The sequence below is a fragment of the Cariama cristata genome, unplaced genomic scaffold (genome assembly GCF_000690535.1).
Source record: "Cariama cristata isolate BGI_N322 unplaced genomic scaffold, ASM69053v1 scaffold2034, whole genome shotgun sequence".
Taxonomy (NCBI): domain Eukaryota; kingdom Metazoa; phylum Chordata; class Aves; order Cariamiformes; family Cariamidae; genus Cariama; species Cariama cristata.
Window position 1 is genome coordinate 15,930 of NW_009612179.1, and position 16,314 is coordinate 32,243.

General features: G+C 40.0%; 1 protein-coding gene across 1 annotated transcript in view; it reads left to right on the forward strand.

The window, feature by feature from the left end:
- The window catches only part of PGM5 (phosphoglucomutase 5), a 73,262-nt gene that overhangs the window by 15,689 nt on the left and 41,259 nt on the right, over positions 1–16,314 (forward strand). Inside the window, exons 5-6 of the mRNA XM_009698502.1 lie at positions 52–242; positions 1,134–1,288. Of these exons, the coding sequence (XP_009696804.1) occupies positions 52–242; positions 1,134–1,288 (346 nt within the window). The remainder of the gene's footprint in view (positions 1–51; positions 243–1,133; positions 1,289–16,314) is intronic.

Here is a 16,314-nt window from a genome sequence, read left to right on the forward strand (position 1 = left end):
AATGTCAAGCATATGTATTTGTGATTGCATGGCAGATTTCTGTTTTTGCAGTTATGGGACCTTATGTGAGAAGAATCCTGTGTGATGAATTGGGAGCTCCTGCAAATTCTGCCATAAACTGTATTCCTCTGGAGGATTTTGGCGGACAGCCTCCTGATCCCAATTTAACATATGCAACTGCCTTGCTGGAGGCTATGAGGGGTGGCGAGTATGGATTTGGAGCTGCGTTTGATGCTGATGGAGTAAGTATTTTGATCTGTCTGGAGGTTTCACCATAGTTGTTGTTTTGTTTTGGGTCATATATAGGACATGTAAGTATAATTTATTTGCTTTTCAGTAAGCCCTCGAAGCTGAAAGCGATACTACTTTCAGGTACTTTCAGACAGCATTTGCAACCCATAAATCAGACACATATGTTGTAATTTGTCTCTGCAGATGACTGCAAATCAAACAGGATTTGAAAGTTGAATGAGAGTTCTTTAAATATTAGGCTGGTTTTATCTTGTACTAGTGTAACACTTTTATTCCCTGGTTAGGAAGAGACAACATATATTGATAATACGGACTTGTCACAGTAAGTACCAACTAAGTTAAATCCATTTTGGTAACATTGTGAATTGAGAGATTTTTAGCTAAATAAAGCACTAAATCATAATCTCTGTTTGTTTTAATTTTTTTATGTGATATTGTCAGCATTATAAACAGCAAAACATTACAGAAACAACTTTCTGTCCTGAGAGGGTGGGAGAAAGATGAAAAGGTTCTGAAGAACAGAAGCAGTTTTCTGTTGTCAGTAAACACAAAATACCCTCCTACTCCCTGTATAGTGTGTGTCATTGGCAAAAAGATTCTCTTACACAAGCATTCCCTGGCAGGAACAGACCTGCTGAAGTGTCATGTGGGAGGCTGAAGCTAGGGACTGATCTGGGTCTTTGATTTGCAAGCCTGGAGGGAGTGATGGTGTGATAGCGAGACTATAAACATGCCAGGATGATGCCAATAAATTATTCTGTCTGAAGAGGGATGCAAGCCTGTTCTTTTTTTCCCTACGTACAGTGGATCTAATAGAAGAAATTCCCACTCCCCAAAACATGGAATCTAAGATGCTTTTTTGGATTGCTTTTTTTCTCCAGGACCGCTACATGATCCTTGGCCAAAATGGTTTCTTTGTTAATGCATCGGATTCATTGGCTATAATTGCTGCCAATCTGTCTTGCATTCCATACTTTTGTCAGATGGGTGTCCGAGGATTTGGCAGGAGCATGCCTACCAGCACAGCCCTGGACAAGTAAGATGAAACATTTATAAGTATCACCTTGGTCATTACGTTAATTATCTCTCTGTTTTGTACTACATAGCAATTCCAAAATTGTGAAGTCTTTTGATAAGAGCTTCTAAATTTCACAGTCTTTATGTGCTCTATTGCTTTAACTAGTTTTGGTGATATTTTGATCTTACCTAGTCTAATTTACCATTCCATGAAAATAGTTTAATTCAGCCTGGAAAAGAAATAAATAGGTTAAATCTTTTTGAGAGTACAAACACTTGACTGATAATTCCTTTTCCAAATAACTTCACTCTTTTTCATAGTAAATAATGGTTTACAGCCTAATTTAGCAGCCTTTCTTGTGAAGGTCATGGAGGTTGTGGAATTTTCAAACAGATGCAGTACTAATTCAGTACTGAACAAGCATTAAGAAAATCCCAAACAAAAACCCCCTCTTATTTTAAGCTGTTGAAATATATAATCTGTTATGATACAAAATGTCACGAAAAGGACTGCAGGCAGTCATGAAATCCATTCCTAGTTTCAAGGTAGGTTAAAAGTATACCTGAAGCTATTTACAAGTCCAGTCTGCTCTTAAAAGATTTGCTGGGTGTGCATCCTGTGTTAGCAACTGAATTTTTAACAAGTCTCATCTAGGCCTAAATTTTCTGTCAATATTGGCATAAGAAGATTAAGCTAAATATTATTGCCTTACATACTCTGTGTGGAAAGAGCATTCACTGAGTCAGTTGTGTCTCAGTGTTGGTCTGGTTGCATAGCTTTACTGACACAAGAATGATCTTCTGCCCCTGTTAAATGTGTCTAAGCAGGAAACAGTAATTTTAAAGTGAAATGTAGCTTGTACGAAAAGGGTGATTGCTCTTTGAGAAGCAAGAACATTACGGTGCTTCCCTATTCAGGAAATTTCTGAAAGTTACTAAATACAGACCTAGGCAGCTTCCTCTAATGCTTGATAGAGTTTTCAGGGAAATATTCCTTACTTGTAGGTAGATGGTCTAGTTTAAGGAAATACTGTTAGGTCAGGGTTTGCTGTATTTTGTTTATTCTGTTTAAAGATCCAAAAATCTCATTGTTTAAGTGAAAGCTACCATTATATTGAAATACTGTATAAAATAAATAGAGGTTCGTTTTGGATATAAAACCCAGGATATCTGCATTCCTGTAAGACTTAAAGAAACAGTGACATTTAAGTGTCTTCCTTCTTTTCTTAAAGTTCGGTAAATATGTCAGAAAGTATGAAAGTACTGAAGTCCCCTTCAGTAACACTGTGACTATTTGAATTATGTTCTTGACAATGTTTACTTGACCTGGAGCACAGATCATCTCATGTTAATTACTGCCTTATTTAGTTCTGTGGAGCTAACTCTGATTATTAAATAAAACTGAGCAATTGATAATGATAAAAGGATGTAAATATTTTCCCAGCCATTCTTACAAATATTTATTATTATAAAGTTTGCACTCTGTATCCAGGACACTTGATTTTTTTTTTCTTTCTTTTTGTAGTTTTCTTTGTTTTCCTGAAGATTTAGAAGTTACATGTATTCAAAGTTGGTCACTTTTGGTTTGTGACTCATTTACACATATGACAATCCAAAATACCTGTATTTTAATTTTCTGTAAAAATGCCATAGTGTTGTCCAGAGATTCTCATGCCTTGGTGGCCAAAATTGTACAATTTGCTTAACTTACGAGTACCTGTGCTGCACTCACTCATTCAAGAGCCCAGCTTAGACTTGAAACCACAGTCAGTAGTTCATCTTAAGTAAGTCACTTTTCCTGTATATTGGCTGGCTACATGGATTGGAACACAGTAAGGAGTATCATAAACACCTTCCTCAGAGGTTCACTGTATGAATTATTGAGCCATCGTGTCTTCCAGGATTCCCAGTGAAGCCCACCGTAAGGAACTGCTGAACTTCCAGGAAAGATGGTTGCCTATAAGAGATATTGTAGAATGTCATTGTCTGAAATTCAATATATTGCTTGAAGCAGTGGCTAACAGAGGTTGATTCTCGATATAGGTTTCATGTTGAACTGAATTCCAATTTCATGTATCTATAAACATAAGGGACAGTTCCACTAGTGTTAGTGAAATCTTACAGTGGGACAGTAGGTGTAAATATGGCATTCATGATTCCATTCCTGTGGACTAACTAGCCAACTTGCAAGAGAAAAGCCAAACACAGCCTTATGGAAGGAAAAGAATATTCCCAATACAACGAGGTGAAAAGAAAAAAGAAAGATTGAGTAATTCTATGTAGAATTAGAACACCGGTATAATGATTAGTATTAAAATTCTAAAACTTCAATCTATACTTGCGCAATAGGAAGGGAATTCTTTCTATTCCAAAATGTGAGGTCTAGTACCAGACAGCATGTTGTTTAGTGTGAGGGACAGCATCCTGTCTGTATTTGCTGCTGCCTGTCTCACCTCCAATATAATAAAATCCGTAAGGAAAATACTTTGTGCTCTGAGTAGAACATTCAGAAAATAATGGAAAACACTGGTTGCTTAAGTCCAGCAGTAGGTTTCAGGTTACTGCTTACTAATGTGTGCTTGAAATCTATTGCCTTTTTTGTTTCTTGATCTCTTTTATTCCTTTCTAATGGACTGGTCTTACGTGCTCCAGGGACAACTGTCACAGAACCTATTTGTATATCTACCTATAAAGCTCATGCTTCAAGCTCACACACTGGAAAGAAAACTTTAAAATTAATTTAAAAACTGTACTGTGACTATTAATTCTAGCAGAAAAGAAGGAAATAATCACAGAATAATGGAGGCTGGAAAAGATGCTTGGACATCATCTAGTCCAACATCCTAGTTCAAAGCAAGGTCAATTAGAGTGGGTTGCTAAAAGCCATGTCCACTTAGGTTTTGGGTATCTCCAAGGATGGAGGCTTCAGAGTCTTTGTGGGCAACCTGTGCCAGTATTTTACCACTCTCATAGTAGAAAAGTTTTTTCATAACTAGAAATGAAATTTCCTGAATTTCAGTTTGTGCCCATTGTGTTTTGTCCTGTTACTGGGCACTATTAGAATTCTGAGTCTGGCTCTGTCTTCATTTCTCCCCCCAACCTCATTGGGTATTTATGCACATTGACAAGATTTGCCCCCTGAACTTTTGCTCTTTGAGGCTTAGCAATCCCACCTCTCTCATCCTCTCCTAGTATGACAGATGCTGCAATCCCTTAGTCAGCTTTGTGGCCCTTTTCCAGAACTGCTCCAGTAGGTCCAGAGCTGGACTCAAACCCCAGATTTTGTCTCGCCAGTGCTGAGTACTGAGCAAGGCTTACTTACCTCCACCTGATGGCAGTTCTCTTCTAATGCTACCCAGGATGTTGTTGGCCTTCTTTGCCATAAGGGCTTATTGCTGGCTTGTGGTCAACTAATGTCCCACCATGACCTCAGATCCTTTTCTGAAGAGCTGTTATCCAGCTGTTTGGCCCCCAGTATGTACTGGTGCCAGGGATTATTCCTCCCCATGTGCAGGGCTTGGTAGCATTGCCCTGTATTGACTTTTGTGAGGTTCCTGTTTGTCAGTTTCTCCAGCCTGTTGAGGTCCGTCTGAATGGCAGGAGAAGCTTCTGGTATATTATTCCTTCTAGTGTTGTTTCATTTGTAAACTTGCTAAGGGTGCAGTCTGCCCTATCATCCAGGTTATTAATGAAGATGTTAAGCAGTATTGACCGCAGTATTGACCTATGGAAGGTATCTCTGGTGAGTATAACTCCAACTGGATTTTATGCTGCTGATCATAACCATTTGAGCTTTGGAATTCAGCCACTATTCAATCCACCTCACTGTTGACTTACCTATTCTATATTTCGTCATTTTGTCTGTGAGGGTGTAATGGGAGAGGGAGTTGAAAGCCTTGCTAAAGTCAAGGTAGACAGTATCCACTGCTCTCTCCTTATTCTCTGAGCCAGTCACCTCATTGTAGAAGGCTGTCAGGTTGGTCAGTCATGATTTCCTCTTCATAAATCCATGCTGACTACTCGTGGAGGACCTTCTTGTCCTTCGTGAGTTTGGAAGGGTTTTTGAAATTAGTCACTCCATCACCTTCCCAGGGATTAAGGTGAGACTGACTGGTTTGTAGTTCTCTAGATGTTCTTTCTTGACACCCTTGAAGATAGGAGTGACATTTACTTGCTTTCAGTCCCCAGGAGGATCCCTCAATTACCCCACAACCTTTTGAAGATAGCAGAGAGTGGCCTTGAAATGACTTTCAGCACCTGAGATTTCGTGGACTTGTGTATGTCTAGTTTGTTTAAATGTTACCCAGTGTGTTCCTCCTCTACTGAGGGTAGGTCTTCCTTGCTTAAGACTTCCACTCATCCCTCACCTCACTCTTGTCTTTAGAAGAAGGCTCTTGTATTACATAGTGCTAGTTACAGTAGAATGTATGAATTGTTAAGGTGAGTGAAACATCTGACAGTGAAAGCTTGTGGGTATCGTCAAAATAGACTTAATGAAATAAATCCTAATGAACTTCCAAATAGTGATTTTAATGAAATCGGTAAAAAGTTTTGAGTGAAATGTTACAGATTGTCATCTCATGTTAGCTGTAATCTATCCTGTTTGCAAGCCTTTCCAAAACTGCTTGGCTTTTGACTTCTTTGCAACTATTAAGTATTTGTAGTTATACTAATGCTAAAGATTTTGTTAGAAGCTTCTAAAACGGACATCAAAATACACATCCAAATGTTATGGTGGGTTGACTTTGGCTGGCTGGCTGCCAGATGCCCACCCAGCCACTTTCTCACTCCCCCTTCTCAACAGGGCATGGGGAGGAAATAGGATGAAAGAGCTCATGGCTTGAGATAAAGACACAGACATCACTTGCCAATTACTGTCATGGGTAAAAGACTCAACTTGAGAAAAATTATTTTATTTTATTACCAATTAAAATAGATTTGGATAGTGAGAGACAGAAAATGCACAAATTGAGCCAAGACCTTCCCCCAGTCCTTTTTCCCAAGGCTCAGCTTCTCTCCATCATTCTTCTACCTCGTCCACCCTAAGCGGTGCAGGGGGATGGGGAATGGAGTTGCGGTCAGTCCATAACAGCTCCCCTCTGTGGCTTCTTCTTCTTCACACTGTTCTCTTGCTCCAGTGTGGGCTCGCCTCATGGGCTGCAGTCCTTCAGGAAAAAATTTGGTCCAGTGTGGGCTCTCCACCAGCTGCATTTCCTGTCAGGAAATATCCATCTGCTCCACCGTGGTTCTTTCCATGGGTTGCAGGGTGATCTGTGCTCCAGCACCTGGAGCAGCTCTTCCTCCCCCTCCCTCTTCTCTGACCTTGGTGTTCACAGGGCTGTTTCTTCCTCAGTCCTCACTTCTGGGCAGCTTTTTGCCCTTTTTAAGTATGTTTTGCCAGAGGGGCCACCAGCTTTGACTGCTGGGCTCAGCTGTGCCCTGTGGTGGGTCTGCTGGAGCTGACTGGAACTGGCTGTGTCTCGCATGGGGCAGGCCTATCCTCTTCTCATAGAGGCTGCCCTGCAGGCAAACCCTGACACGTATACCCAGTGCAACATCTAAGACAAATCTCTTAAATACTTAAATATTTCTCTCATATCTAGACTGTCATACATTCAAATTAGCATTTTTTCCATTTGAGGTAGTAGCTTCATAGCACACTTTCTTATATACAAATATTAAGTGGTAAGTTTTGTTCTTATTCATACCAGTCTACGTCCATAGGTTTCTTAGACATGTCTGACTTACCTTGCTAGATTTAATCTTGAAGCATGACAGCTTGAGTTGGTCATAATTTGTCCTTTAATGCATGTGCATGTCCCCAGCCATGAGAACGGTTGTTTAAAAATACTTTGAAAAGTCTTTTTTGTTAGTGAATGAGAAGAAATAAATAAAGGAAAAGGACTTTCAGGCCAACTGTTATCTACATCATATCATAGTATAGACAAGAATAAGAACAAGACTTGATTTACAAGGGAGGGAAAGCACACTTAATAAACAGAATACTTAATAAAAGATTTCTGCTGTGCTATTGAGTGCTGATATTCCTTATTTTCTGTGTTTTGTTGTTCTAGCACTAGAAGTAGAGAAACTGTGTTAAAGGAAAGATGATTGAACAGGATACGGCAACATCTGTAATAGTAGGTGCAGTAGTATAGCAGAAATTGTCTAGGACAAGAAACTTATATTCTACTTTTTAGTCTTCCTGAAGAACTTAGGAAATGCTACCTTTGAGCACATCTAACTAGGATTTAATAATACAGTCATTACTCCATAAAAAAATCAAAATGCTTGGAAATCTTTTCCCAATGGATATTACCAGAGTAGGGAAACAGAGATAATGATGGCAAAAGGATCTTGTATGTGAACATCTCTTAATTTTTTTTCATGAGAGAAAGATGAATTCTGCTAGAAATACTTTATTGTATTTGATGGTGTCATCACAATATCTCTGGGATAACACTTCTTTGGTTGTCGGAGCCCCGCTATTTTCCAAAAGGTGTAATTTGATTTGTGTCTATAAAATAAATCTTCTTATTGTAGTGTACCCAATTGTCTCTTCTGGCCTGCTTCTGGACCTTGGTAATAAGAGTAGCTCTCATGTGAGGGAATTGGATCAATTCCTGTCCACTTGGCTACTGTCTTCTGAAGTCATGGGCCTCCCTCCTGACGTCTGTGCTAGACAGCAAATGAAAACTGCGTCTTCTTATGGTGTATCCATATTGTGTGGCCACATTTTAGCTTCAATCATTGAACTAGAGCTTTTCCTTAGCTATAAAAAAAAATCATACATAGCACTTGAAAGAAAGGATTTAGCAAATCTCATGCTTTTTCACTTATGTGTATGATGATGTGTTGTTTAATAGTTTTTCACAGTGCATTATTGAACTTAAAACAAAAGAAAACAGTAATAGGAAGGACTCTAAATGTTGCTTAGGAATACAGCATTAACAAGTGGAACGGTGAATTACAAGAGAATTCACTCAAGATGTTTAACATTTACATGTGTTTTCTTGAAGTAACTGCTGGAATATACTAGTAGGGAGTAGTGTAGGGAGAGTGTAACACTTGACAGGAAACATCTGCTTTAATATGTTCCAACATCAACAGGATTGTGGCAGTATGTCTCCAGACTTCAGTTCTCTGGTGATATGTACCCTTAGGTTGGTGTTCTTTTTCTTGTGGGGAATGCGATTCTTTTTTCATATCTTTGTATTCTGTTTTATCTGATGTCTGCATAACAGGAAAGGAAATTAAATACTGAGATGTTAGCTCATGGTCTACAAAATGAGAATCACAAGGGTGACTAATAATTGTTTCTGTAGGAATTATGAAGCTGGGTGGGTGTGGAAAACAGCAGTCAAGCTGGTATGGGGAAAGAGAGCTGTTGAGAGAATACTACTGTGGCTAGCATTATGTGATACCTTGTTTCTACAGCCAGGTGATTTCAGCAGTATGTAGGTACTCTGATTATGCTTACTCTGAGAAAAGCTAAGCACCTTACCATGCAGCATCCTGCCACTTTCATCTGGTAGCCCATCTTTGAATGCAAATTTGACACATCAGTGTTCCGTCTGCCGGTTGTCCATTTACTATCTGGTCAGATAGAGACAGGTTTTAAGGGGGCCTGCAGAGACAGTGACTGTTCTGACTTGTTTAAAGAAATGTCTTCATGCAGTGAAGGGCAGCAGTGTGATGAGGTCTAAACAAGCTGTCTTTGGTGCTGGAAGGAGGCTGACCCTGGCAGCAAGAAACTCCTAAATTCACAGTGCTTATTTAGAGTGGGGTCTATTTTGTCTGAAGCACAGCACAAAGCTTTGCTTAAATGGCTCTGTATGCTCGTTTCTTTAGGATAGGAGCCCCAAACATTGTAAGCGGCAATAAATGACACAGGGACAGGATGAAAAATATTAATTCACCTAACTGTCTTCTTACAATTATTTTGCCCAGCTACCTGGCAAAGTTTGCCCCATTATGGCAAAGGCTGGATTTCTGCTTACTCATCATTATCAGGTGGATTACTCTCTCTTGCTGCTTAGAGAGGAGCAACAGTGCTCCAGGAGGTTTTACCTCATTGTGAGAATTGGGAAACAAAGGAGTTGGCTGTTTGGTAGGAATTGCCCAAGAAGAGATCCTCTCTTTATTCTCAGCTTAGGTCAGTTTACTTTTATCTCTCATTCCTACCTGGAAGCACTAGAGAAGCAAATTATCTCCACTAACAAATAATGAACATTTCTCTGCCATTTAAAACACAGTTATAATAGAAGGAAACCACAAGGGCGTAATAAAGCTTGAATACTAGGTTAGTGCATACTGTGTTATGTCAAACTCAAGCTATGCACAAAAATTGATACAGGTTGATGGGAAAGTGAAGAAAGAAGGGCTGACTGTTTCTCTGCAAGTGGTTCCCAGGGCCTGGTACCAGCAAGGTCAGTGCTGTTGGGAGTCAATGGTCTAAACGCAGGTCTCAACCAGGGAATGCAAAGCCAAGGAGACCTTCTTTCCTCTTGAAGCACTAGACCCTTTCTATACATTTTTGTTGTGGGATGTATTGTCCAGTGTAAGTGCTTCTGCTGCTTCTTCCTGTAAGGCTTAGTCTTTCCTGTGTAAACACTGCAAAAAGTTTTTGCATGAATTAATGGATGGGGCCTTTTATCACTGTTTAACAAGCAGTAGCAGTTAAAGAATTATACACCTCAGGCCATGGAGAACAGCACACCACATTCTACTTGTGCCTTTGTGATTATTTCCTCAAATTCTTCTTTTACAAATCCTGCATGGATTTTTTTGTCTGTCTTTTCTTGTGAATCTGTAGCTTATTGTTTCTTTGCAACCATCTGCATTTCTTCTGTATTGTTGATCGTCTGTTTTAATGAAGAAGTTTGTGCCAGGAGCAGGATAGGCACTGTGCATTTCTTTCTCTACATGGACATCCTTTACTGTTGAGTTCTAAGGGATTCTTCAACATAAAGACTTCTCCAAGTTATAAATACATCTTTCTTCATGGTTGATACTGCATTCACTCTGTGACTGGCATTTGTTCAAGTTATGTGAGTCGTGACCTCACGCTTTTTATCTTCCTTCAGTAGAATAAGTCAGTCTCACTTTCTCTTATCTGGAATAGTCTTGCTGTGAATTTTTTAAGACACCTCTGTCAAACTGAGTCCATGTTATGTACAAGCAGTTTTTAAATTAGAGCAGAAGGACAACTTCTGTTCTGGAATGCTGCAGAAGGACAACTGCATAAAACCTTCATGAATATAATTTAACATGTTTAAAGCATAATGCAAAGTTGTTGATCACTGTGATGGGATATTTGTTCAGGTTTTGTAACTTTTTAAATAACATTACAGTATTAAAAATAGTCATATATGTCCTCTGTACACTTGCATATCTAGTGAAGAATGGTAGTTTTTCTTTCAAATATGTGATGCAGCTAAATGTTTTATTTACACAGATATGACATGTTGGAAAAGATTTATGAGAAAAATACAACTGTCATTGGAAGGCATTGGGGTCCTTTTGTTAGCTGTGCCTCTTAGTTTTATTTCTACGATGTGCTTGTAATCCAACTGTTATCCTTTCGTCCCTGGATGTTTTTTAAGCAGTGGAGGTGATGTATCATTGCAAATATTTTCAAGGATATCTTTAAGGAGCTGTCTTTGTCCTCTTTGTATTTCCTGTGATGCTGGGTCTTGTATGCTTTGGTATGGTGTGGTATATTTGACTGTTGCAAGCCCACCATATTCTTGGCTGTCCAGTGTTACATTATCCTAGCGTGCACTGATGAAAATATGCTGCCCACTGCGGTCATGGCAGGCTGCGTTTTGGGTGTATGTGGGGAAAGTGTTTATTCTTAACACTTTTCAGGACAGCAGCAATCAGACTCTCGGATGTCTTCTCAGCCAAAGATGAAAATTAACCTATCTCAGTGTATTGCGTACTTTGAACTTTCCAGGAGAGAATTAATTGATTCTGCATCTTGTGTTCTTCAGTGGCTGCGTTTCATTGCTTATGAGGAAAAGGACAGAAAACATGTTGGTGTCCTGTGAAATATCAGTAGAAAACTCTTGTGTTGTCATTTATGTGTGAATGGCAAGAGGAGCTAGGCAGTCCTGTGGCTTACCTCCTTTTACTTGGCACACAAGTTAGTTTTTGGGTCTGAGAGGGATCCACTGGCCAGTTCTGAGCCTGAAGGCAACTGATCCCTTTTAAGAATAGCAGGCTGCAGAGCAGCCTTACACAACTTGCAACTGTTCCTCTCATTCATAGTTAGATGCATTCTGGCCTGTGCCTGGAGTGGACGGCTATAGCTGCTTAGCCTAAAATGAGCAGGTTCATTGGTTCTGCAATATGCAGCTTTCAGGACTGAGTACAGAAAGGTGTATTGAAAGCTCTCTTCGTTTAAAGGGAAACGATGAATTGAAAACTATGCAATGCTCTGTTTCCAGCTTAAACTTTGGCTGTAAATAAGGTCACTTTGTTCACCAAAGTTAGAGGGAGCAAGATTTGGTGCTTGGTGGGACATAAATAATATTCTGTAAACTTAATTGACTCTTGTTAAGAGATTTGCAGTTCTCACAAACCGACTTTTGTCTGGGCTTATGCCACATGTAAAAAACTACCTAAGAAAAATAAACTTTTTGCAGAGCATTCTGAGCAGACCTTGCACTGTGCAATAGACCGATGTTGGGTAACAGGAAGTCCACGGTTTTCTTAGTGCAGCGTCTGTCATAACTCAAAAAGTATACAGCTCTGAGTAAACAACAGGAATTCGTACAAATGTCCTGATAAAAAAGCCCAAAAGCATTTTAATTAAAACAATCTGAGGAAGTTCACAGCAAGTCAGTTACAGAAGACTTTGTGACTACTAAAAGAAAGTTTAAAATAAAGGCCCCTTTTCTTTCAAGGGCTCACGCAGTCTTATTTTATGCTTCAACCTAGAAAGTCTCCCACGTAGATTAGCGTGTCTGAACATATTTTGCCTGTGCTGGACAGTACAGCTGGTATCTACCCAAGAGCAACCTCTCCCATCAAAGAATTTTTTATAAATGGGTGACCCTCATTGAGAAGGCTTCCTGCTAATTTCAAAGAAAACTTTTCTGGCACAGAATTTCAAAGCAATGTGTTTAAAATTCTACTTCTTATGTATATTGAAGTATAATCTTCTGCTAATTTACTTAGATTATTTACAAATTAAGAAGACAGGAAATTGTTCTTTACATTCTGGGTGTTTTGAAGATCTCTGTAAGTCTGTGACAGAGGAAGGGTACTTAACATTATGGATCTTACTCATGTAAGAATGGGTCTTCCTTTAAGTCATAGTCACTTGAATTGTCAGATTAATTCTGGAGGAGAAAAAACATTGTCTTCTGTTTCCTTGTGGGGAAATGAAAAAGGCCTAAGATTTCTCCAACCTGAACCATTCTGTGATTCTGTAGTAGCAGTCTATTTCTATGGCATTTTATGGTATCTTCTTCCTTTTTAATTTTCTCTATTTCTGTGAACAGTGTCATAAAGTCGTGAAACTGCTTTCTTTGTTTCCCTTCCCAGCCAAGTATCACAACCATACAGAGCACTTACTAATTCTTACTCTCTAAAATCCACAGAACAGTTTGCAGAAGAGAAAAAGCAGAACCCGTGTAAGGAAGGAAATCTGAATCTAAAAGGCATCATTAGGGAGCTCCTAGAATAAATCATGTCTAACTAACCCAGTTGCCTGGGTGATAAAATAATTGAATGTGTTGATGATGTTAGGGCAGCAGATATAGTTTACTTCCATTTTAGCAAGGCTTTTGGCACTGTGTCCCACATTGTTCTTGTATCCAACTCAGGACTTTATGATTTGGATGGGTGGACAACTAGATACGTAAAAATCTGGTTTGATGGTCAGGCTCAAGGGCCATTGGTTAATGAGCTGGTAAAAAGTGGAGTACTGCAGGAGTCTGTTCTGTGAGTTGTCCTGTTTAACATCTTGATCAGTGGTCTGGAGGAGGGGATGGAGGGCACTGTAACCAAGTTTGTAGGTGACACCAAATCGGAGCGGGGGGGGTACCTATTGGTATGCTGGAGGGCAGAGTTGCCAGTCAGGGGAACCTTGACGGCTGCTAGGAATGGATGAACAAGGGCCTGATGAAATTCAGCAAGGACAAACTGTGAATCCTACCTGTGCACAGGCAGAGCCCTACAGAGATGCAGGCTGGGGGCAGGAGGGATGAGGAGCAGCTCTTCAGAGAGAGACCAGGACCCCGCTGGGCAGTGAGCTGGGCAAAGGCCAGTTGCCTACCCTGGAATCGGAGAAGGCCAGCAGCAGGCTGTATGAATGAGAGTGTGGCCCAGAGAGTAAGGGAAGTGATTATCGTTCAGCACTTGTGAAACCACTTCCAGATACTGTGTCTGGTTTGGGGATCCCCACTACAGGAGAGACATCAGTAAACTGGAGCAAGTCCAGCATAGGATCACAAAGACATATAGGGGCTGGAGCACAGGCCCACAAGGAGAGGCTGAGGAACTGGTTTGTTCAGCTTGATGGGAGGGATGGCTTTGGTGGGACCTAACAGCAGCTGCCTGTACCTACAGAGAGGCTGTCAAGAAGATGGAGTCAGGCACTTCACAGCTGTGCATGATGGGAGGACAAGAAGCAACGATAATAATTTGAAACAAGGAAGTTGTTCAGTGTCCAACTGGATAAAGCCATGAGCAACCTCTTCTTATCTCATAGCTGACCTTGCTTTGATCGGGAGGTTTGTACTAGAGACCTCCCATGGTCACTTCCGATCTAAATTATTTTATAATCCTGTGGCCCTATGAAGACACCTTTGCTGGAAAGTCGTCATGGTACCAAGACTGTTGAGCCTGCCTGTGCTCTTGCAGTCTTATTGTTACCATGATTAACAGCAAGGTGATGTATAGAAAACCTGGATGTTACCTTAAATTACTTTTTGTTTTCTTCTAAGCCAAGGAGTTATCCAACTAGAGAAACTGCACTGTTTTTTTCCTGATCACTTTCTGAGCTATCCTGCTGACTCTGCGTGAGAGGATAGATGTAGTATTACAGTACTTGCAAGGTGAAGAAGAGGCTGTGGAAGCAACCAGTGATTTCTGATATATACCTAAAGCTATTGTTTCTCTATTGTTCAGAGAATTCAGAGTACTGAAACCCCAATTTGAATCACTGTCAGTACAGACTTTTGTGCCATGTGTTGTAGTTATATTCACATCTGTTTTACGTCTCTGTTGATGAGCATAGACACAGGATTGCCTTTTGAACCAGCTGACCTCATTATAATAAGCCTAAAAAGGCTAATGGTTGTGGGCCATGGAGTTAATAGCGGGTCTTTTCCCTGTGCCTAGTTCATAGGATTATTGCATTTCCTGTAAAAGACCAGAGGTCTTGCCAGTCATTAGTGATGACATTACTGAGGCTCACCTCAATATCTGCAGAAGGATGCAAGGAGAATATCTCTTCCTTTTCTCCATTTATTACATCTCTTTTCTGGTATAATAAAATCTCACTGACAGTTTCTATAGAATAAGAGAACTTACAAAACTTTTCCCCATTGCCTTCAGAGACCATTTTTATTGCTGGAAAACTCACAGATTTTGTATGCAGCAGTGACTTGAGGCTAGAACAGAAAATACTCCTATTTGAGGGTGGGGAGGCGTGGAAGCTTTGAGTTGGTTGTTCCTTGAACAAGGTTTATTTTTTTTCCCGATAATATGCATGTGTTACAGACCCTTTGACATTTCAATGTTGCACTAAATATGAAGTTTTTGCCAAGTCCTTAATGGGACTAAGTTTACTACTGAAATTAATTTGTATCATTTTATGCTCAGGTGTGTCTTATATTGGTAGGTAAATTTCCTTCTCCAGGGACAGGCTTACTTTAAACAACCTGAGTCTTTTTGTTTGTTTCTGTTCTTTCCATGCATTAAGAAGACTGTCCTCCTACCTGCCTCATTCAGGAAGCCAGTAACAAGGCAGGCTGTTAAGACAGCGTACTTCAGCGTAGCAATGACAGCTGTTTTTCTGCATGTATATACCAAAAAACTTGTCTTTGCTCATAGAGTTTGACTAGTCACAGGCCATGCTGTTGGCAATGGGAGAGGCCCAGACTGTCTAATACAGTCAGCTGCAGTCATAAAAAAAGTGGACAGTATCTTTCCTAGAATAAAGCATAATCTTCCTGATGCTGAGCCATGGCGGAATTTGAAGGTTAAAATAAGCTTGGAATTTTTTTGAAAAAATTACATTTGCTATGTAAAAGTTCACTGAAAATGCCAGACATCATCATACCTGATCACCATTTGTTCCCTTCATCCTTTAATTTACTGTCAAGGAGGAGTTAACTTACTCTATAGCTATATGAATGCTGAAACAGTAATGAAAAGTGCTGCTTCTGTCTCAGGCAGAAAGGACATGAATAACCTTCGGGATTACTGCAGTACTTCTGGAGAGCATGGCCACATGCTTGCCAGATGGCTGGACTTTTCTTCATTAGCGCTATGAACTCTGCAGTCAATCCTCAGATTCTGTGTGGATCTACAGTACATATGTGTGCAATTTGTCACTGGCACAGGCTCCCCAGGGAAGTGGTCATGGCACCAAGCCTGTCAGAGTTCAAGGAGCATCTGGACAATGCTGTTAGTTATATGTTTTAGTTTTAGGTAGTCCTGCAAGGAGCAGGGAGTTGGACTCGGTGATCCTTATGGGTCCCTTCCAACTTGAAATATTGTATGGTTCTATGATTCTAATTTCACCTCACACAAACTCTGAGCACTGTGCCAGCTGGTTTATTCTGTGAAAGACAAAGTCCTGTTAGGGTATGTTGCTGCCAAGGCACATCTCTCCTTCATTGTATACTCATAGAAACACTTGTGTTTGCTAGTTGTCTTTAGCAAAACAGCTTTTGTCTCTTGTTTTATTCTTACTTTTAGCACAGCCATACCTAGATACTGTATATGTCAACAGTTGTTTCTAGTCATTTTATTATAGCTTGTGTGAAGGGGACAATGGAGTTTTCACAAGGCAGGGAGTCACAGGCA